Source organism: Pelodiscus sinensis, chromosome 8, assembly GCF_052426305.1.
Source record: "Pelodiscus sinensis isolate ZL-2025 chromosome 8, ASM5242630v1, whole genome shotgun sequence".
Classification (NCBI taxonomy): Eukaryota; Metazoa; Chordata; order Testudines; family Trionychidae; genus Pelodiscus; species Pelodiscus sinensis.
The window spans coordinates 32,074,403-32,096,979 of record NC_143059.1 but is presented as its reverse complement, the minus strand read 5'-3'; the positions used below and the strand labels follow the sequence as shown (position 1 = coordinate 32,096,979).

At 42.3% G+C, this 22,577-nt stretch overlaps 1 protein-coding gene across 3 annotated transcripts in view; it reads left to right on the top strand.

The window, feature by feature from the left end:
* The window catches only part of MICU1 (mitochondrial calcium uptake 1), a 224,330-nt gene that overhangs the window by 122,969 nt on the left and 78,784 nt on the right, over nucleotides 1-22,577 (top strand). For all 3 annotated transcript variants that reach the window (XM_075935002.2, XM_075935003.2, XM_075935004.2), the window contains one exon: nucleotides 18,285-18,367. In XM_075935002.2, coding sequence (XP_075791117.2) covers nucleotides 18,285-18,367 — 83 coding nt within the window. The remainder of the gene's footprint in view (nucleotides 1-18,284; nucleotides 18,368-22,577) is intronic.

Sequence of the window (22,577 nt, the reverse complement as noted above, 5' to 3'; positions counted from 1 at the left end):
GCCGGAATATACGGTACAACACTAAGCTTATACAACAAGAAAAAAAATCAAATCATACATACCAACTTACACAGCACATGGAACATTTCACAGATATCGGTTCGGTTGCGAAGGCCTTGGTTACGCCCGAGAGTCGGGGGAGGTGGCTGGTCGGTTGATCAGGCCAGCAGCGCTTTGAAGTATACAAGAAGGCACACGCACGGTGGTACGTGTGTTGCGAAGACCTCTTAGAGCAAACTGTGCCACGGGTATTTATCCCCAAATCTGCACATCGCTTTCCCGTGCTTGCATATTACCATATATGGCCCAATGGTCACCAAGTGGGGGGTCTGTGTCCCAGGGGTTGGGCCGAAACTGTGCAGGTTTCATGCGACCAGGTAAGCCCCGCAGTTCTCACGCCAACGTGACGGGTGGGAGAGTCTGAGGCTATTTTCCCCTTTTCACACCTTTCCTTTTTCTAAAGGCAATGGTATGCAGGAAGGGTGTGGCCGGTTTCTCTCAAGGAGTACTGCAGAACAAGAGGGGCCTGGCCAAACTTTTTTACTGGGGGGGGGGGCAGTTTCTTTTCTCTAACAATGCCATAACACCTTTACTTCTGTGGTGTTGCCTTGAGAGCTGGGGAACCACAAAATGGCAACTCTTTATTGGGTGCCCAGCTCTGCATGCAGCAGCACGGAAGTAAAGGTAGCAATACCATGTCACACCATCCTTACTTCTATATCAATGCTAGCAGCCATCACACTCAAGCTGCTCAGTTCTGAAAGTAGCATTGCACCATCAGCAGCACAGAAGTAAGAGCATCAGTACTGCAACCCCCTCCCTACATTAACCTTGGTAGGAACACCCCTACAATTCCTTCTTGAGCCAGAACCCCTACAATTACAACATTGTGACATTTCACGTTTAAATAGCTGAAATCATGAAATATATTATTTTTAAAATCCTACAACTATGACATTGACCAAATGGATCCTGAATTTGGTAGGGCCCTAATGATCAGACTTTTATGAAGTTACATGGGTGTTCCCTGTGACAGCTTCAATAAAAATAGCCTGGGGAAAAGCAGCAGTATAGCAAACGCTTTAAGGTTTAAATTCCTTTTCTTTTGATGATAAATGCTGCAATTGAACATGCCAATGTTTGGGATGGTAGAAAGAGACGTGAGGTAAACCAGAAGATCTCATGATAATTATTTTGAGGGAAAGGAAAGGGTTTCATCTCACTCTTACTTTTGGTCTTTTGGAAGTAGCCACAGGGAGTTTTACAAGTCACATTGTAACAGATAGCAGAATTGGTAAATTGTGCTGAGGAAAACAGAAACTTTGCAAAAACATGTTCAAGGGAGGCTTTTGATGACATGAGGAATGTATTTTACCATTTGGTCTTCAGTGAATTCAGCTTAAAAAATATCTCAAAGAATCAGCAAATACTACCAGCCCCCAAGATTTTAGCAATTAATTTATTTAAAAAAAAATCTTTCAAATGTATAAGGTACCCCATGGCAAGTTCAAAAACTCAGTGTTATGTCACTTTCTTTCTTTTATATCTCTGTAACTGAGTAACCTAATTAGTTCTTGACAAGCTCTCTAATCAAGCAAACACAATAGAACAAAATATGGAATATAATTTTTAAAATAACCAAACAAAAATCTCATTTATGGTAAGTACACACTTGAGGAGTGGACGCTCCATGGGGTTTTTGTGGAAAAACCCTGTAGTGTAGACATAGCTTTTTGGGGGTTAGTCAGCCAGCTTCTGAACACTTTGCTCAGCTCAGTACTGACTATTTGTGAGAATCTTCAAAAACTAATTGATTTGAAATAGAAGAAAATTAAGGTACGTTGTGCTGTTATTGACATCTTCGGTCTGGCAGCTTGACCCCTCTTGCATTGAAACCTCACCCAGTCCCCATCCTAACTATTCAGACCCTACTCTCTAACTTTTTATATTGACCTTTGTTCCTTTCCTAGTGAGTATTCTTCACAGTCCCTGAATTCTAGTTATGAAAAATATGGCTAATAAGCCACAGTAAATGGATTTAGGTATTCCATCTGTATTGATGCAGCACATGAGAGTTAGCTTTTGTTGAACTGCAATTAATTTGCATATTGCCAGCAGAGATAGCTGTTTGCATACTGCATAGGAGATTAAGTCTGTCACCATATTTTATTTGCAAGTAATTTCTCGCTCTAGCACTGTCTTTTCTCAGTTTGCTCTGTGCTTCTGTGAAAATATATTTTAAAAGGTAATAAAGTAACTTTTAAATGCATCAGAAATTCAGTCTCCTATTCAAAGGCAGTTACATCAAATGGCTTTGAGGACACTGCACCATTTTTGTTGCGTCAGCTTTTCCCAAAATAGAAGAATTTGAATCTTTCTTTTAGCAATAAAACTTGGATTTCAGTACAGAGGTACAAGGAGAATTAGATGTATTTTAATTTTACCTCTTTAAAATCTCAGGTGATAGCGGGGGAAGTTAAAAATTCACTTCCACAGCTAAGAGAATTTTGCTTTTTGACAACTGATATTTTGAAATATTGGAGGGGGAAATCAATATTGAGGACAGCTTAACACCTATCAACAGAAAACTAATTGTCATGTGAGAGCAATATAAAATGGGGCAAGCTGACATGCTAGTGTATGCTGAGCTTAAAGCCACTGAAAAAGGATTGGACACTTTAAACAAAGGTAGTGTTTCCATGAGCGATTTTTTTTTTTTTTCTGAATTTACTGTTCCTGAAAAGGATTAATAGTTTTGGTTAGAGGCAGCCAGGGTGCATTCAAGTGCTAGAGTAGCTTCCAGCCTCTGTACTGTGGCCAATGTACTAGTTAGACTTGCATTGCCTTTTTTGCTGCAGTTCTAAATCTGTCCTTTCTAGAGAAAAAAATGCCAAGCTATGGTGTTTCTCAGGATTTGAGCACTTGAGGTTAATAAAGTGAAAAGATCTCGTGTATCTTCATTTGTGATCTCAGCTAGAATTTGACAAAAGTCTTGCTATGGTGCGTCTTGGACACACCTAACTTAGAATTGATTAGGTTTTTCAGTGTAGAAAATAAATTATTGACTATTGAGTTCTGGAACCCAGTCTAAAATACATTTTAGCACTGTACACTTATCTGAACTCAAATTCAGAATGAGTTGTTCTGCAAGTAGACCTGATTTACATCATCAGTCACTTACTCTGAACACCAATAGCAGAGCATGCTGGTGAATGCTCTGACACTAATATCTGAAATGTTTTTCCCTGCTCTTAACTTAACAAACCTCTCCCACTGCTGCTTTGGAACTCTAAAGCAACAACAGTTGTGAAGATGTAATAAAAAATAGTGAGCATCCTCTCAGACTAACCATGAATAAAGGATAAAATTGTCACAGAGATCATAGAATCTATGACTTCCAGAGCCTTCCATGATATTTTCTGCTTCAGCAGCCCCTGGGTGGGGGCTGGATCTGTCAGGTGGTGGGGACCCTGGAGCTGCATGGTGCTTCAGGCTGCAGGTGGGAAGTGGGGGGCTACAGCTCTCATCCAGCGCAGACAACAGGAGACCTCTGCAGCCCTCAGTTGCAGTAGGCATCAGAGCTCCCACAGATCTTAGCTGCAATGGAGCTGTGGGGGTTCACGGCACTCCCAGACACAGTGGGCAGTTGGTAATCTCAAGCTGTGAGCCCATCCCCCCCCAATAGCTTCTAATCGCTGCAGATAGTGGGGGCATTTGCCAGATCCAGAATTCCCAGTTGCTGTGGGCAGTGGTGGAGACCCACAGCTACCAGTTGCCATAGGTAGCAAGGAACCCCACCACTCCCAGCCACCGTGCCTGGCAGGAGAGTCCAGAGCTCCAAGCCAGGGCAGGGGGACTTCAGAGTTGTCAGTCACATCTGCAGCAGGTGCTCCCCACAAAGCAGGGCTCAAGCTCTCAACCCCCTGCTCCATTTTGAAACACTTTTTTTTTCTTTCTTAAAAATCAGGGACAGGTCCTGGCAATAAACAAATACTCGTGGAAGCTCATGCCTGCCCCTGACTTTACTAAAAATAACCATGACAAAAATCTTAACCTTAACTATGCTAACTATATTTCCCTTTTTAAAATAATCTTGCAGCATTTGAAAGTTTTACTTTCAATGTACCTGTCATATAAATATCTATAAAAATGTGCGACATATTTGAACTATGCTACCTGCCTCTGTAAGCCCCATGGGTCTGAGACTGTCCCTTCTTTTTGTTCTGGACTGAATATGTTGGCATTCATATAATGAAGAAAGCATGTAGTTTGTGGAGCTTCTGATCCATATGTTCCATTGAAATAAGCACTTATGTTTATAGCACAGTGTCACTGTGATGTGTCCATCTTCTGTCTCAGAGCAAAATAACAAATGGTCTGGTAGCACTTTATAGACTAACAAAACATGTTGTTGGTATCATGAGCTTTCATGGGCACAGCCCACTTCTTCAGATGACTGGGTTATGAGTTTGGGATGTGTACACTTGAAATAAATAGGGGAGGGAAGAAAAAGGGAGTGGAATGGGAGACAGAGCATCAGTAAGTGTCTGGAGAATGGGTACTTAAACCGAAGCAGATAATAATCAAAGTCAATAGATAGATTCCCATGTCAGGAAGGATATTACAGAGAGCTGTTAGCACCTTCAATGGTGGTTAAATTGGTAGTGTCACAACCAACTTGCATCACCATTGAGTCCATTATCATGTGAATTGCAGGGGCACAATGCTGATTCTAATATTTGCCAGGCACAGGCAGGTTTCTTGCTGTATCACAGCACATAAGGAAAGAGAAGGACAGGGTCAGAGATTTAAAAAGTCTAGAATTGTGAAGTGGTTAAAATGACATCCTCTATCAAGTATCCCTGGGGATTCCAGGCTTTTAGAGTTGTAATTTACACAGCATTATTTCTGGACTTTTGGGCAGTTGGGTGAGCACTTAAAGAGTTTTTGTTTCCCGCAGTCCTTGAAGGTTTATCCTGTAACTGATGTGACATTACTGAAAGATAAGAGTTATACTTTGATCCTAGACATTATCAAATTGTCCATTTTCAGATCTGAGGAGGTAAGTTTGACATTAACTGGCATTAGAGTCAAAATGTGTAAGTAATTGTAATTAAAATCACACTATTTCCCTAGCTCACTAACTTGCAAACAGAATGGAAACGTAAAGCAGCAACTAAATCTCCTTTTTCACTGAAACTTTTTTGAAATCTTCCTTGATGGAAAAGAAATCATTTAAAAACTTATCATTCTACTCCACGCCACCGTTTGACATAAGTGCAGGGAAAAGCATGCAGCACATGTCTTAACATATGCTTAACATATGAAGGACATACACAGTTTTGGTACCTCTCGCTAATAAATGGGCACATTGGGGCAGGGAATAAACAGAACCCTGTGTGTCTAATCCATAATAGGACTGAGTGTTGGCTTTGCTTATCTCCAAAATGTTCTGAATCACTGTTTTCTTGTCTTCCTACTAGACACTTGCCTCTTTGAACCTAGGAACCTTGTTTTCGCACAATTGCTATACACAAATGAGGTGCTGGTGCATGCTAGCAATGTAGAATAATATTAAATGGCTTTAGAAATCTAGTTTTAAATGAAATCTAACCTGTGCAGACCAATTTTATTTATCCCATTTCATAATGGTAGTAACACTGTCTATACAATTGCACTTCTGAAATAGGTACAGTTCCTACCCAAAGCATACAACAGTTACTCATGAATATCCTGCTTTATGTACCATTTGGCTTAACAGATAGTGGTGGCATGCTAGGGAATGACCATGCTTATTTTTACTCCACTACTAATTTCCATACTTATTTTTAAACCATAAAACTGCAAAGTATTTACAGTGTCTATGTGCATGTGTGTACACATACTGTGCAATAGGGACTCTAGCATATAATGCTGGGTCAGGACAACTTCATTCATGGCCAATGTTTTCCTCTTAACAGCCTAACAAGGGTGCAGTCAGTTATCTGCTAATGGACGTTTAGCCACTAGGAAAAGCTACAGAGTCCATATGATCCCTTCTCCCAGACTAACTAGTCGTAAATCTGCAGATTATAAGAGAGGATGGGTATTAGGCCAAAGAAGATCCCTGTTATTATCTTTCTTCAAAAATGCTATTTGAAGTGTCAATCTTCCATCTCTCCCCCCCCCCCCCCCGAAATCTGGTAGCTAGGGACCACAACCACAGTCCCTTCCCATCTTCTTCTGCTGACTTTATGCCCCTCCTTTTTTTTGTCAGCTCACAGGACAACTTGGATTTGTATGACCTCTTTATGGGCTCTTGGAAGTCTGTAGAGCTCTGAGTGTTGTCATTGACTTTCATGGGGTGTTTAGACACATCAATGGAGAAAAGGTCTGGGATATGGAGTTTTAGAAGATGGGGGATGGAGTAGATTTGCACAAACTTTCCTTCCTCTTGGGTGCTCTACAACTACAGCCTTTCTCCTCTAGATCAGTATTCACGCCTCCCACAGACATTGTGTCTCAGAAGTCTCTCTATACCTTGGGACTGATGGAAATACAAGTTTGTGGCATGTTTTTCAAAGTATTTCAACTCTGCATATTGGGACTGTGATTTTATTTCAGGGTTCTTGTGAAATGTACTGTAGGGGGTTCACTCACTTTTCACATGGCTTCTCTCTTTTTTTTGCCTGGATGACTCCCTCAGAGTGGCTTGTGGGGAAGTCACCCGATGCTGACGCTTTGGGTGCGGTGTTCTCTTCAGGTCACTGCCCTCTGGCAGTGACCACTCCGTTGTTCGTCCACGCCCCCTTCCAGGGGAGAGTCACTGTTCTTCCGGTACTCCCAGGGTCCTTCCTACTCCCAGGGACCCCTAGCTCTTCCCAGGAGCACTCAGCTCCTTCCTGGAACACCCAGTTCCTCGGTCTGCCCAATTCCCTCCTGCACCTCTGCCTTTGTGCCTTCTGGCCTAGGGCTTCCCTGGCTCGAGCGCCCCCAGCCTACCGCAGCTGCCTCCCTGCAGCCCAGACTTTTAGGGAGCTGCCTCTGTGCAAACCCCCGCCCTTCATGACTACCTCTATGCAGTACTGGGCCTCAGGCTGTGTAGTCTGGGTTCTCTGGGCCCAAATCCTGCAGCCCTGTGACAGCAGAGAGGCAGAACCCTCTCCTCCTCACAGGAGCTGCTTTTATAAGCCCCAGCTGGGCCCTCCTTAATTGCCCTCAGCTAGACTTCCCCCACTGCAGCTTGAAACCTTTGCTTCTTCTGTCATCTGTCACCACTGAGAACAGCCTAACTCCATCCTCTTTGGAACTCCTCTCCCCTTTAGCTAGCTGAAAGCTGCTATCAAATCCCCCTATATTGTTCTTTTTTACAGACTAAATAAGCCCTGTTTACTCAGCCTGTCCTCATAAGGATTTATAAACTAGGAAAAAGAAATGAGTTATTTACAAGTTAAAGCTGAGCTAAACCGGGATGATAAAATCCCTGGCTGCAATGATTTAGTTGCAGTTGGTCCTGCTTTTAGCAGGGAGTTGGACTAGATGACCTTCTGAGGTCTCTTCCAACCCTAAACTTTTATGATTCTATGACTTTTTTTCTTGTATCTTTATATGCCCTTCCTGCAGAATATAAATCAATAAGACAAGGGCTTCTGCATTTAACTTCTTTATAGGTGGATCATGCAGTTAACATAGTTTTTATCCTGGATAGTTGTTCGTGATGGGTGAGGGCCCCACTTTTCCTGCCTAGATGCACAAAATCAGAACAAGCATTTTTTGAAATTATAAAGCAAAACTTAAATATTACCTTAGAGCATGGGATATAGATATTACAAATAAGATAGATGCATACATCAACTTTAAAACGTTTTATAGAGTCTAAACATTAAAGGCATCTTTACCAGGCTAACACTTCACTTGAATAATATTAACATACAGATGAGTTGGTCCAGTTTCCAGATGTGAATACGTCAGTGCTTAGCTGATATCTACAGCCTTGGCAAGAGTTAGCACCCTGTTTACCAACATGTCACCTCACTGGCAGGAGTGTTCATTGAAAATGAATATCTATTGTGTAGTGTTAACACATCTCTGTCTTGAACATATACAGCTAATTCTATTCAAACCAGTGAATTTCTTAGCTTTAAGCTGTAGAATCCTGTGTTATGGCCTGCCCCCCATATTTGTATTCATAGAGAGAAATTTTAACTCTTGTATACTTCTCTTCTTGAACTAATCCTTCTTCAGGACAACTTTCTACTAAATGTTCTAATGCTTATAATATATTCCATGTACTCTTGAGAAGTCTGATTCCTCATTAATGTTTTGGTCAGAGTTTAGCTTTGCAGACATTTCTTTTGTAATTGTTTATTAAATTACATTGTTCATACCAATAACGTGTAGCACCCGTTCATCTTGCTTTTTTCCCCTGCCAGTATACATCAGACACGTCAAGTATACACTTCAGCCTTATTATAAGTAGTCTTGGCAGAATCTGCTTTTTATTTTGTTATAATTTTGACAAATAATATTATGAAAGGGACATTATTCAGACTATAGTCAACACTTTGGCATCAGTCATTTGTTGAATTACAGACATGTGTCTTAAGCAGGTAACACTTTTCCTGTATAGTGTGTGTGTGTTCCATATTTGTGAAAAGCAAGCATATTGGAATTGACAAGAATTCCATATTCAAAAGCACTTGAAACAAATTTGTAAACTTTAGTAAATAATGCCTGCTTCACAAATACGGAAAAGACAGGCACAACACAGGAAAAGTGTTAAAAGGGTGGCTTGCTTAAATATAGCTTCTACCAGTTTGTGCTTAATTAAAATAAAAGGGGCAAAGAACCCTTTAAAAAAAAAAAAGTAAAATTCCCTTCTTTCTGGTGGTTTTCTCTCATTTCTGATTTAATGTTTAACATGGTGGTATCTGGTAATGGTGGATATTCAGTTACTATTTTAACTTTTTTACTACTGTATTTATTTAATTTTTTTCCACCTCTTGTATAATTGTTTATCATTTAAATTGAGTAATATAAAAACTTATAAATCACCAATTATTTGGAACAGATTTTTGGCCTATGGATATTTTATTATTCTGTGGTTCATATCTTCATCTCTGGAAATCCTTGTACAAATGTGTTAAGTTAAAATAACTCTCCCTCACATTTTTGAGTACAGAATATTGACTGAATACTGCTCAATAAAGGGATTGGACCAGAACAGCAGTGGATATTTTAGGTCAAAGGTGCAGGCTTGTTAGTTGCATGACGGAGGCTTTGCTTACCCTGTCCAGCATATGCTTGACCGGAACTGATGCTCTTTAGACCTTCAGTTTCATGACCATTAAAACTGGGAATGAGAGATTACTTCAGTATGTTGCAACAGGTGTTGGGGGGAGGGAGATGTTGGGGGAGTGGAGAAGAATAGTTCAATTAAGATATCTCAAAAAAAGATAAAATATGAAAAAATGACTTGAACTAATACTTGTGTATTCTTTTTGTTATATATGCTCCTGCTATTAGTAAATTGCCATAAGAACAATTGTGCTGTGGAAACTGTTCCATTGAATAATGTACCTCCTGTTCAGTATGACATGGTTGGAATGAATGTGCTTAATCAGTCCATCTAATTGGCTGAACATCCTTTTATGACTTTGTAATGATGGATTTGAGTACTGGTTGTTTCTTTTATGAAGTCATTACAGCTGCTCTGTGATCAGGTTGGCCAATATAGTTATCTCATATTTAGTAGTGTTAAAGGTAGTTTTTTTAGATTTTATATAGGGATTTATTTCTGTTTGCACAATTTTGACAGAAAATTGTGTCTTCTCTTTACAATAATTTCCAAATTAATGGAAAAGTGAATGTAGTAAGTATGAGTGTGGATTTTAATGAACAATTTATCTCAAGAAAGTCTTCTCAAAATTCATTAAAACTGCTTTGGCATTTACACTGTTTCATGGAGCAAAGATGGCTTAAGAACTTCAGGCAATGACAAGTGATAAACGGCAATGCATCAGATTGGGTGACAGATGTCTAATGGCTTAGCACAGGTATCACTGTTCAGGCTTGCTTTTAAGTCGCAGAATAGCTATTTTGGGATACTCTGGTATCCCGAAATAGTGTTGCAGTGTAGACGTAGCCTAAGAGATAAAACTGAATATTTAAACTTTGCAAAGTGGCTGAGATGGTAGTTAATACTGTGCCCTTCAAGAAAGCAAGGGAAGAATTGGAAGGATGCAAGGAAATAATTTTAAAATTTTTAAAACCAGAATCCCATTCTAACAGAGGTTGTGAAGTAGCTTATTGCCTGAATCATAAATTCACTCCAGATAAATCAAGAAATATGGATGATAGAGTGGGTAGTGTCCACCCCATAACCCAAGGCTTGAGACTAGCCAAGAAGCCCAGCCAGTAGAGCCATTCACTGCAGACACAATGTACTTTAGTCCAGTCATGGTTATGAGAAACACTTCTTGAGTTTCTGGAAATATTATGTACCTGGTGTTTTGACACTTGTCATTCGGAGCAAAAATAAATGGTAGAATTTAAAATAGAGTAACTGGGAATACAGAAACTTAAAACTGCAGAATTATATGTTGTGTACACCAAGTAGCCTTATGACAGGGTATCCTTGAAGTCAAGTTTATTGGTGTTGTGCATCTGCTTAAATGTTACTTAGAAAACTGTCTTAACACAGTCTCTTCATTGGGCCTACTGAATTTGTCAGCAGTAAAGCACAGCAGCTATTATTAAACTAGGAGTGAAAGGCATTGTAAAACTCTTCTGGCTTTGAATTCAAGCTGTAGTACAATTAGCTCAAGGTAACATACACAATCTAGTAATGGTAAAACACGCATCAACTTTTATGCCTGGTTGATGTCCTACATATCCTAGGAAGATTCTCAATAGTTTTTTCACTCCCCATTCAAAACTATGAATTACTTTGCAGGGTACAGTGGTGTTCCTGTCTTTGTTAAGATCACATTCACTTAGAAATTGGACAAAAGGGATTTCTGTATAACACTGAGCATCACACTCCCTTTCTTTAGGCTGTGAGAGAAACATCCAGACCCTGCAAACCAAATAAGATCATGTCTGGAGTTCTTTTTGAATGGCAGCTCAGTGTTATTGCTGTGGGTGTGTCTGATCTACTTTTACTTTCCCTTTTTTCATTGAAATGAATATATTAGTAATAGGTCAGTCAAGCAATTAAAAAAATTAATCATGATGAATTGAACCGCTAAACAGAATACCATTTATTTAAATATTTTTTGATGTTTTCTACATTTCAAATAAAATAATTTCAATCACAGTGCAGAATTAAAAGTGTACAGTGCTCATTTTTATTTTATTTATTTCCTTTTCATTATAAATACTTGCACTGTAACAAATAAAAGAAATAGTGTTTTTCAGTTCACCTACTATAGTGCAATCCCTTTATCATGAAAATGTGACTTATTAATGTAGTAGTGTACAAAAATATCTATAACCCCTTCCCCATTTTTTCTGGAAAGGTGTTTGAAGCATGAAAAAAATATATGCATCTTTAGGGCACCTGACGTGTAAATATCTTGTAGCGCCAGCTACAACCATTTGACTGAGCGATTGGCTGAACAAGAAGTAAGACTAATACATTTTGGCTCTAAAGTTCTACACTGTTTTTTTCTGAATGCAGTTAAATCCCATTTGTAAGTTGAATTTTCATGATGAAGAGAACACACTATGGTACTTGTATGAGGTGAATTGAAAAATACTATTTCTTTTGCTTATCATTTTTAGGTACAAATATTTGTAATAAAAATGTGAGAACTACACTTTGTACTTGGTGTTATTAAAATCAATATATTTGAAAATGTAGGAATATATCCAAAATATTTAATACATTTCAATTGATATTCTATTAACTGTAATTTTTTTAAATTAATGAACAGCCCTAATTAGCAAACATTTTAGTCATAGTGGACTAAGGAACACTTACAATAAATAAATAGCATAATCCAATAAGTACAAAAATTCTGTTGCTGAGACTTAGGGTTCGAGGATGTAATGGGTCTGAAAACTGAAGTATGCACATTATTGGGTGATCTGTCCACATTAAGACTGAGGCTTCATAGTGGGATTTTTTGGTGATGTGAATGAAGGCAGATATTGCTGTGTTTGAACACCTCTATCCCCAAAACTGTCAGTACATTATACTTTAAATACTAAAGGTCATAATTGGAGGGCCACTGAAGATAGCTTGTTTACTCTGTAGGGTGATAAACTCTTTGGAGCAGGAACTGTCTCTTCACATATGGTTGGAAAGTACCTAATATGATGATGCTACAATAATAATGTATGGAAAATGTTACCTGGAGGAAAAATAAGGTCAAGTTGTCTGTTGCTGAAGAAAACATAAGGGAAGTAACTGAATCAGGCAACACATGTTAAAAGCAGATTGGAACTACAATGGGAAAGTGAATGCTTTGAAAATAAATTTGTAAAAAAAACCCTGTGCTTTAAAAGACCATTTGAAATGTCCTCCTAAATGCTGATCACTCCACTGGAATATGCTTAGCACTCTACGTGCACAATGAAATTACATATTACGGTTGTATATTTGACATTAGCAACTCAAGACACTCACTAGAGACTTGATTGTACCTTAATTCTAAGAATTGTGGAGCACACTTCCAATTTGCAATGCTAGATTAGTGGTTCCAAATTACAGAAAGGAAAACTTTAAATGACATAATTTTGTCAGAAATTAAAATATTTAATTTGCTAATTTTCCTGTTGTTTGTTGCATTTAGACAGAAATCACAGATGGAGGATTGTAGAATACTCTCTTGCATTTGAGATGATTGCACAAGTCAAAATGACCAACCCATAATGAGGGAAATTAAAAACTATAATTTACACAATGTTAATATCTTTCCCAAAGATTTCAAACGAAGTTGCATCTCCATTTTATAGATGGGGGTAACTGATGGTTCTCCTTTGAGTGAGGTATGGAGCGTCCCAGCGCCTCTGGATGGAGTTTTGCTAGCAGTGCCTCAGAGGGGGCTGTGAATGCGCAGCACATGATGCATGCGAACTCCCTGACTAGCTATGCGCAGCCGCGGCCCCCCGCTTCCTTTCCATTCCTTTCTACCATCCCTGGCTGAGGGGAAAAAAGTTGGACTACTCAGTCAAGAGCTGTCTGAGCACATTCGACTACCCATAGTAAGCCTGAAAGCGCTTCAAATGCTGCACTGACAGAGGTGAAGTGCCACTCTGTGTCAGCCTCAGCAAACCCGACAACGTTGACTCCAATGACAACTACACCGGTACCTCAGCCTCTCACGATGGCACCCAGAGAAGGGGCAGAGCATTCTCTGAACGCTGCCTCCTTTTCTCAACAGTTAGGGGCTACAGCTCTCCCTCTCACCTCTGAGGTAAATACGGGCTCCTCTCAGTTAGCACAGCCCTCCACATCACAAACTCCCCTGGTCACTTACAGGGAGAAGAAAGATTTGCGCATTGATTCAACCCTTCACTCTCCTATACTGAGCGAAGATAGATATATTCAGTCCCTACTCTCTGATGACTCAGATCCACAATCCTCCCTCTCACACGAAGAGGAGGATGAATGTGAAGTGTTCTCACTTGAGCCCTCCTCTCAATCTCAAAGGGGCACACGGTTACATGCAAGCAGACCCTCTCAGAGTGCAGATGGCCTTATGGGCTCCCTATCTGTGGATGGTCCCACTGGTGGCATACCACCCACAGTGGCAAATGTGGAACCATCATCCACATCAGCACAAAAAGAGATTGTATAAAACGAAACACATAGTGAAGCACGAGAGAGGCTTCTCTGTATCTCCTCACAGAGACACAAGGAGTGATAATGACAGCCAACACTCCCGCAGATCAGCCATGGATTCTTTGGCTCACATGTCATCACCAGCAGAGATAGGAGAAGCGATGCTACCTCTCGCTGGTAATATTTCAGAGGACGTCTCGTCTTTTCAAGATTTATTTAAACGCGTAGCTCAAGATCTGATCATGCCTGTGGAGGAGGTACAAGACGCTCCCCACGAAGACTTTATCGCAAACACCAGCCTTGATTTCCCCCTACTAGTAGAAAGGCAGACTGGAAGTATTTTGTGCCACGCAGAGGGTCTGAGTTCTCTTCACACATCCCGCCCTATCTCTCTGTTGGTAGATGCTGCACAACAGAGAAACAAGCGACAAAATTGCTCAACCCTATCTGATATGGACAACAAAAGGCTATATGCCTTTGGCAAAAGAGTGTATGCATCTGCCACACTAACTGAGAGTGGCAAACTATTCAGCCTGTCTCACTAAATACGACTACCACAGTTACATAAACATGAACTCGTTTATTGAAGATCTGCCAGATAGCAAAAAAGGGCACTTTAAGGGCGTTGTCTCTGAGGGCCAGGCAATTTAGTGGACAGCGCTCCAGGCAGCACTCAATGCAGCAGACACGGCCACTAGAGCCATGGCTACAGCTGTTACTATGTGGTGGGCCTCTTGGTACAACTCCTCGGCCTTCCCGAGACAGCTTCAGATGGCTGTAGAAAATCTGCCCTTTGAGGGGGACAATCTCTTCTCCTCAAACACCAATGAGCTTCTTCAATCCATGAAAGACTCCAGGGCCATCCTTGGGTATTCAGGCCCCTACAACGAGATCCAGACAATATAGGTATCAGCCATAGCACAGGCCAAGGTACCAATAGTCCTCCTTCCAGTACCACAGACAAGAGCACCCCCTCTTACCAATAGCGGGGTCGAAACAGACAGCAGAGGCAGTGGTCTCAAACTAACACCCCCAACCGCCAGGGGCAATCCAATAAGAAAATTTGAAAATATAGTCGAGCGATCGAAAACCAGATTGCCATCTCCAGAAAATCAGAACCCTTACAATCTTTCAGTTTCGTTTTACTTCACTTCCTTCATCAATGGGTATTAATTACCTCGGATAAATGGATACTTCAAATTATCTCCCTGGGATACACCATCCCCTTTCTTTCTCTTCTCCCCTCCTACCTTCCAACCCCGTCCCTTTTTAGGGACCCATCTCATGAGATCATCTTATGACGAGAGATAGATGACATACTACACATAGGAGCCATAGAACCTGTCCCGTCCCAGTTCCACAGAACAGGGTTCTATTCCCACTATTTTCTAATTGAAAAGAAGTCTGGCAGGTGGAGACCTATCCTTGACCTCAGATACCTAAATAGCTTTATAAAGAAACAGAGGTGTAAGATGGTTACACTAAATACAATCATTCCAGCTCTGGAGGCGGGTGATTGGTTTTCCTCTCTCAATTTACAAGATGCCTATCTTCATGTTTCTATCAGACCATCTCATAGACGTTTTCTCCGTTTTACTTTAGGTTCACACCATTTTCTGTACACGGTCCTGCCCTTCGGACTCTCTACAGCTCCGAGTTTTTTCCAAGATACTAGTGGCAGTCACTGCCCACCTAAGAAGACAAGGGATTACTATATATCCCTACCTGGACAACTGCCTAGTAAAAGCAAGGTCCAGACAGGAGTGCCACCGGCATACTCGCATGGTGCTAGACTGTTTCCACTCTTTAGGGCTCCTAGTGAACCACCCCAAATGGATGCTTACTCCCTCGCAGACCATCCAATTTATTGGGGCATACCTCAACTCTGTCACGGCCAAAGCCTGCCTCCCTCCCTCCTGAGCTAGTCACATCAGGCACCTGGCATTATCCCTACAGGATATGCCTACAGTCAGCGCACTTGACTGCCTTCGACTTTTAGGCCATATGGCTTCCTGCAACCCTGTGGTACCCAATGCGAGGCTATTTATGAGCTGTCTCTAAAGCTAGCTCCTAACGCAGCACAAACTGAACATTCATTCATTAAGAGGCTAACTATGCCTCCCATCAGTCAAAGCATAATTAAAACGGTGGGACAGAGGTGTCCAATCTAATTATAGGCACGCCCTTCCATTCCACGGAGCCCACAGTGGTCATCAACACAGATGCCTCGCTCACAGGTTGGGGCGCTCACATAGAAGGGAGAACAGTTCAAGGACTGTGGTCACCCGCGGAATGTGCTCTGCACATAAATATCTTAGAACTCAGAGCCATCCACCTAGTGTGTCAAAAGTTACTCCCTCAGGTGAAAGGGATACATGTCTGTGTCTTCATGGACAACACGGCATGCATGTTTTATGTAAACCGACAAGGCGGCGCACGGTCACAGCCACTGTGCAGAGAAGTCATAGTCCTTGGAACTGGGTAATAGCACGCAATATCCAGTTATCCGCATGCCATATTCCTGGGGCTCTCAGTACAACAGCAGATGCCCTAAGTAGGGCCCTCCCCCAGGAGCACAAATGGGAGATGGATCATATAATCCTGCAAGAAATCTTCAGCCAGTGGGGCCACCCTTGCATAGATCTGTTTGTCACCAGATGCAACAGAAAATGCACGATGTATTGTTCCAGAACTGGCATGGGCAAACACTCCCTAGGAGACGCTCTGACTTTCTCATGGAATGCACCCCTACTATACGCATTCCCTCCATTTCCCCTTCTGAACAGGGTCATCATAAAGATGAGGGACAAAGCTCCTTACTCCACTTAACGCTTAAAACAGCATTGCTAGTGGCTATCACATCAGCACGGAGAGTAAGCGAACTGGCCGCTCTCATGTCCGGTCCACCATTTACTATTTTTCTTAAAGACCGAGTGTTCATATGGCCACACCCCAAATTTTTACCTAAGGTCTTTCACGTCAATCAAACAATACACCTACCTATGTTTTTTCCCAAAGCCCGATTCCAACGCCTTTGAAGCACAGATGCACGTGCTCGACGTCAAAAGAACTCTCTCTTTCTATATTGACAGAACAAAGGCATTCAGGTCCTCTCCTCATCTGTTTGTTTCCATCGCAAACCATAATATTGGGGAGAAAATATCTCAAAGACTATCCCATTGGATATCGGAGTGCATTAATACCTGCTACTCACTTAACTTACCTTTACCTGCTCCAGTACGAGCACACTCTACAAGGGTAGTGGCAACCTTGGTCGCATACCTCAGAAAAGTTCCACTGGAGGACATTTGTGCAGCAGCAATGTGGTCCACGGATCACACTTTCGCTAAACACTACTCACTTGCCTTGGGTCCTTTACACCACACTAAGTTAGCGAAGGCTGTGCTGCAGACAGTCTACTTACCGGATCTGAAGTCCCTACCTCCATAAGATAGACTGCTTGTAGTCACCTGATGTGGAGCACCCCCAGGGAAGCCTCTCAAAGAAAAAAAGGAGGTTCCTCACCTCCTGTAACTGATGTTCTTCGAGATGAGCATCCCTGGGGGTGCTCCACTACCCTCTCTTCCTTCCTTCTACTTCAGAAACCTTAACAAAATTTATATATATAAAAACAATCATGTCAATCACACTCCTCCACCGGGTTCCGGATAGAGAAGGAACTGAAAGGAGGCGGGGGCCGCTCCTGCGCATAGCTAGTCAGGGAGTTCGCGCACATCGCACTCCGCATATGGACAGCCCCTGCTGAGGCATTGCTAGCAAAACTCCGTCCAGAAGCACTGGAACACTCTCCACCTGATGTGGAGCACCTCCAGGGATGCTCATCTCAAAGATCGTCAGTTACAGAAGGTGAGTAACCTCCTCTTAAGTGACTTGCTTAAAGTTGCATAGTGAAAGAAAGGCAGAGTATGTATTAGAGCTTAGATTGACAGTCTTCCAGTTCCATTCTATGTCTACCAGACACATTTGCCATTCCACAGAAGTGCTAAAGGTGATCTGCTGAGACAAAATAATTCAACCTCTGACGTATAAAGATGGCCTGAACATCCACTCCAAATTTATTTCTACTCGTTTTTCTGTTAGGAATCTCAGATTTGACATCTTCATTGTTGCTGGAGTACTGTTTTGAGAACTGGAGTGAACTTTCTCACCCCTCAGTTTAGAGGAAAAGGGTTTAATTAACTCAAATTTTAAAAAACATCTTTTTCAGGAGCGGTGGAGGCTAAGATTAGGTGCCTCTCTTCACATATGGGAAAATATTCAGAAAATATTGAATGAATGAAAAATCTTCCTGGAATAAAGTGTAAAAATACATACGTTTCTGATAGATGTATATTACAAGAATTAAACAAAGCTGCTATTGGATACAATAATGCAATTTTGATCAGCAGGCAGCAGATCTTCCTTTCTAATCTAATTTCTGCTGCTTTCTTTAATTCAAGTGAATATTGTTGACTGGTAAATATGCTTCATTTTAATTATGTTTCTTCCTATGTAGCTCCCCAGAGGAATTTTGAAATTGCCTTCAAGATGTTTGATTTGAATGGTGATGGTGAAGTGGACATGGAGGAGTTTGAGCAGGTAAATTTTCTGGGAGGTTAACTTTTTAAAGATGTACAACCTAAGCCTTAATTGTAAGGCTTACTATAAATCATTATGAGGATTTGCCACTACAGGTTGAACCTCTCTAGTCTAGCACTTTCTGGTCTGGCAACACCCGTGGTTTGTCATGATTTTAGTTAATTGGATGTCCACTTATCATGGGTGTGTGATCCCATAAATTTGTTTACAGCCGCCAGTCTTGGCTCTAAGGGTTCTGTGCTATTATTTAGTTTTAATTTACCTCTTAATGTCTTCTAAAAGCTCAGTAAGCAGTGGAAGTGTTGGTAATGCTGCTAGACAATATTGATCTCCTCTGCTTCGGCAAATTCTCTAGTTCTGTACCAGACAGATCCCAAGGAATTAGAGAGGTTCAACCTGTTGCAGGTAAGGGCACATAGAAAGTTGCTAGTTTGTACATGCTCTGTGCACCAACATGTGCCACAACACACCTTTGTCTTTACAGCTTCCAGTAGAGAACCTTTAATTAAACCAGGAGAATTACAGTCTCAATCTGCAAAGCCACCATCATTGTTTTATTATTTCAGTCCTGAGAAGGTCTACTGGACAAGTCCAGCACCACAAACAGAAGAAATAGATTGCCATGATAGTGTAGCTGGTGTTAGGGATTCAGACCTTGGTTTCTTCCACAACCAAGCCTGCTGATATTTTTTATTACAATGCCATTGTTTCGTCATAATGAGGCATGTAAAGTCCAATCTAGAGTATTAATCAGTTAAATTATATTTTTAACCAGTTGACCTGCTCACTGCATCATGCTGCAGGGGGGGTGGGCTGTTGGAGCAGCCTTCTGCATGCAGTGCTATGGGCCCAGCCGGGCTTGAGCAGTGCCCTGCTCCCAGCCCGGTGGGTGGGTGGGCTGGGCAAGGCCTGCTGCTTCATGATATGGGCAGGTGGCTGCTTTGGCCATGCTGGGCAGGAGTGCCTCCTGTAGTCAGTGGCATAGATCCAGCTGGGTTGGAGTGGCCCCCCAACTTGTGATGCAGGCCCGCTGCACCATGACATGTGGGAGGGCTGCTTCAACCTGTCTGAGTGTCAGTTATCCAGTTATCCCAGTAAGCATGACAGTAAGGCACTGCTTAGCAGTACGTTCCTAATCATAATAGTGAATAACTGTGCTTAATCTGCCTGGAACATAGTCTTTATCCATTTGCATAGGGTTACTTTGGAATCTTTGCTTGACTACTTTGGAATTACTACATTAATTTTCCCCAACCAAACTAACATCCCATCATACTTGATTTACAAAGTTTGACTTTTCAAGTGACAAACCTGAGCTCAGCATTGATGTCCTACTACAAAGTACTTTGAAAGGATAAGCTTCTTTCTTCATTGAGTAGTGTCCCCAAGGGTGCTCCACTCGAGGTGCTGGGCTCATCCAGGAATTTTCATTAGCAGTAGCCCCCTACCGGACTGCGCATGTGTGACTGCCCCGTCACGCCTTTCATCTGAGCGCGGTCCGGTCTTGTCAGTTTCTCTCCAACCATCCGCAGCCGCAGATGGAGTTAGATTAGGCTCCCTTCCCCTCTCTGAGGGAAAAGGGAAATATCTTAGTTCTTCTTCGGGGATGTCCCCGCGGGTGCTCCACTATGGGTGCTGGGCTTGCCCCGGCGCTGCAGACGGAGACTTGTCGTTAGCAGTGTCTGGCCGGACCACGCATGTGCCATGGGCTCGCGACTTTCACGCTCTTTCTGTCGTGTGGTCCAGCCCCTCCGCCAGTTCCTCTTCACCGCCTCAGGCTGCAGACGCTTGTAACCGCGCTCCTCACTCCACAGAACTAGACAGCTTCTAGTTCTCCCTTTGTATATAAAATTTCCTTTTCCTCCCTCTCCCCCCTCTTTTCCCCATAACTTTTTTTTTTTTAACTTTTCTTTCAAGAGAGGAAGGACAAAGAAAGAACTATCGGGAGTGAAAGTGGAGACCGCTTACCTCCCGCCTCTCAGCTGTTCTCCTGTCCTTTCTGGTTGAAATGGCAAGAAACTGTTTTTTCTTTGTGATCCTTTTTCACAAAGAAAAAACAGTTTCTTGCCATTTCAACCAGAAAGGACACTGTTTCAATGACCTAATCACATGCATCCTACTTCAGAAGACATTCAAATCTGCACTTGAAAGGGAATCCTCTGAACTGGCATTCATGCTAAAATTCGACACTCTCCGCAGGGGGCTGAACAAAGACCTTACCCATTACAAAGATAGCTTCCCCAATTATCACCTCTAATACCATTAACTCACAGACATCTCCCCTTCCCCACCTCTAATATCATTAACTCACAGGCATTTACCTTCCTCCCCCCCCCCCCCCCCCCGCTTTCCCCTCTGTTCTGAAATGTGATTTGTCCTTTTCATATGTGTTCATTTTTTTTTAATTGTATCCTTTGGTATATATGGTTGTGACTATTTTCTTCCACTGTTTGATCTGAGGAAGTGGGTCTGGCCCACGAAAGCTCATCATCTAATAAACCATCTTGTTAGTCTTTAAAGTGCTACATAGTCCTGTATTTTGTTTCAGCTACACCAGACTAACACGGCTACATTTCTATCACTATTCTACATGCAAGGCATAATATTTATAAAGTATTTAGAAGATTAAAGTGTTAAATTCTATTAAGTACTAAGAGATTTCAGGATGTAATTCAGACCTGTCCGGTGTTGCCATCTCTGCTCCTCAACTTTGAGTACTTACTGCTTTGCTGCTGTAACTCCCCACTGAGCCACTCACAGACAGCCTAACCATTATGCGGGTCACATCCGAGTGTTTGTCTGTGTATAACCATAATCCTGGTTCAGCAACTGACTCCAGGAGCTTCCTAGCAAACATCAGCCATGCTCTGGCTTCCAGGACCCTTGGTTACTGCTTGCAGGATGACCCTGATGAATGTCCAATCCTGGATTTTCTCCCAAAATGTGTATTCTGCAATATCCAACCTTTGCTGGCCAGTACAGATTAGGGATGTACAATCCCAGTTAATCAGTTAGGTATAACCAACTAACTGATTAAACAGGATCCCATGGGGGGCTGCGCTAGTCCAGCTTAAGCAGACTCCACTGCGGGGGGCATCCAGCTCCCTGTTCCCAGTGCATGGGGTGGTCAGTTTCTACTGCCCCGTGGGGCTGAGGCAGCCCTTTGCTCATGGCAGGCTACTACCACATACCAGTTAACTGATACCAGGGAAGCATCACCTGGTAAGGGCACCAAATTTGTATAATTTTGGTGGTGCTCAGAATGGGTCTAAACAGAGCCATCCTATCCATAGGATAGACGGGGGCAACTGCCCCAGGTCCCATGTTTCAGGGGGGTGCAAGCTCTAGGACAGCCTTGGAGATTAGCACAGGGCCTGGTGCCAGCAGCAGTGAGCAAATTTGGCATTGGCCCACCCTGTCCTGCTCTGTTCTCCCAGCATCACTTTGGGTAGAGGTCAGAAGCCAAAAAGAGGCAGTGTGGGGGCTTGAAGGAAGGGGCCCGGATCGTGGCCAGGTGGGGGTGGGAAGAACAGAAGTGCTGCCCAAAGTGCACATCCAGAGGCAGTTACCCTGGTCCATCTTCTGGGAAGGACAGTTCTGAAAATATGAGCCCAGTCATTGGTGTGGCCAGGCCCATGTTCCTGAATATCAGTGGAGCATGGGCACCACAGGCCCATATAACTTGCTGACTATGGTGAACCTGTAAGGAGATGAATATATAACAGTTTACCAGCTCTAAACAGAGTTATCTGCACATTTCACAACACCTGATTAGTGTTCATTAAAGAATAAGACACTATGATTTAACTATAAGGAAGTAGGATTCAAATGAATACCAGCATAAGCCATTAGGACAAGAAACAATGGGCTTAAACTGCAGCAAGGGAGGTTTAGGATGGATGTTAAGAAAAACTTCCTGTCAGGGTGGTTAAACACTGGAATAAGTTGCCTAGGGAGGTTGTGAAATCTCCATCTCTGGAGATATTGAAGAGCAGGTTGAATAGACATATGTCAGGAATGGTCTAGATCGTGGTCACCAACAAGTTGATTGCGAGCGACTGGTCGATTGCGAGGCCTCGACCAGTCGCTCGCAAGATGTCCTGTCTGCCCCGCCCCCATTTCCCTCCTATCCCTGAGAAGCCCCACTACTTACCTCAAGGAGGCGCGTGGGGCTTCCCTGCGCGGGGAGGGCGGGGGGGTTGGTGCCGGG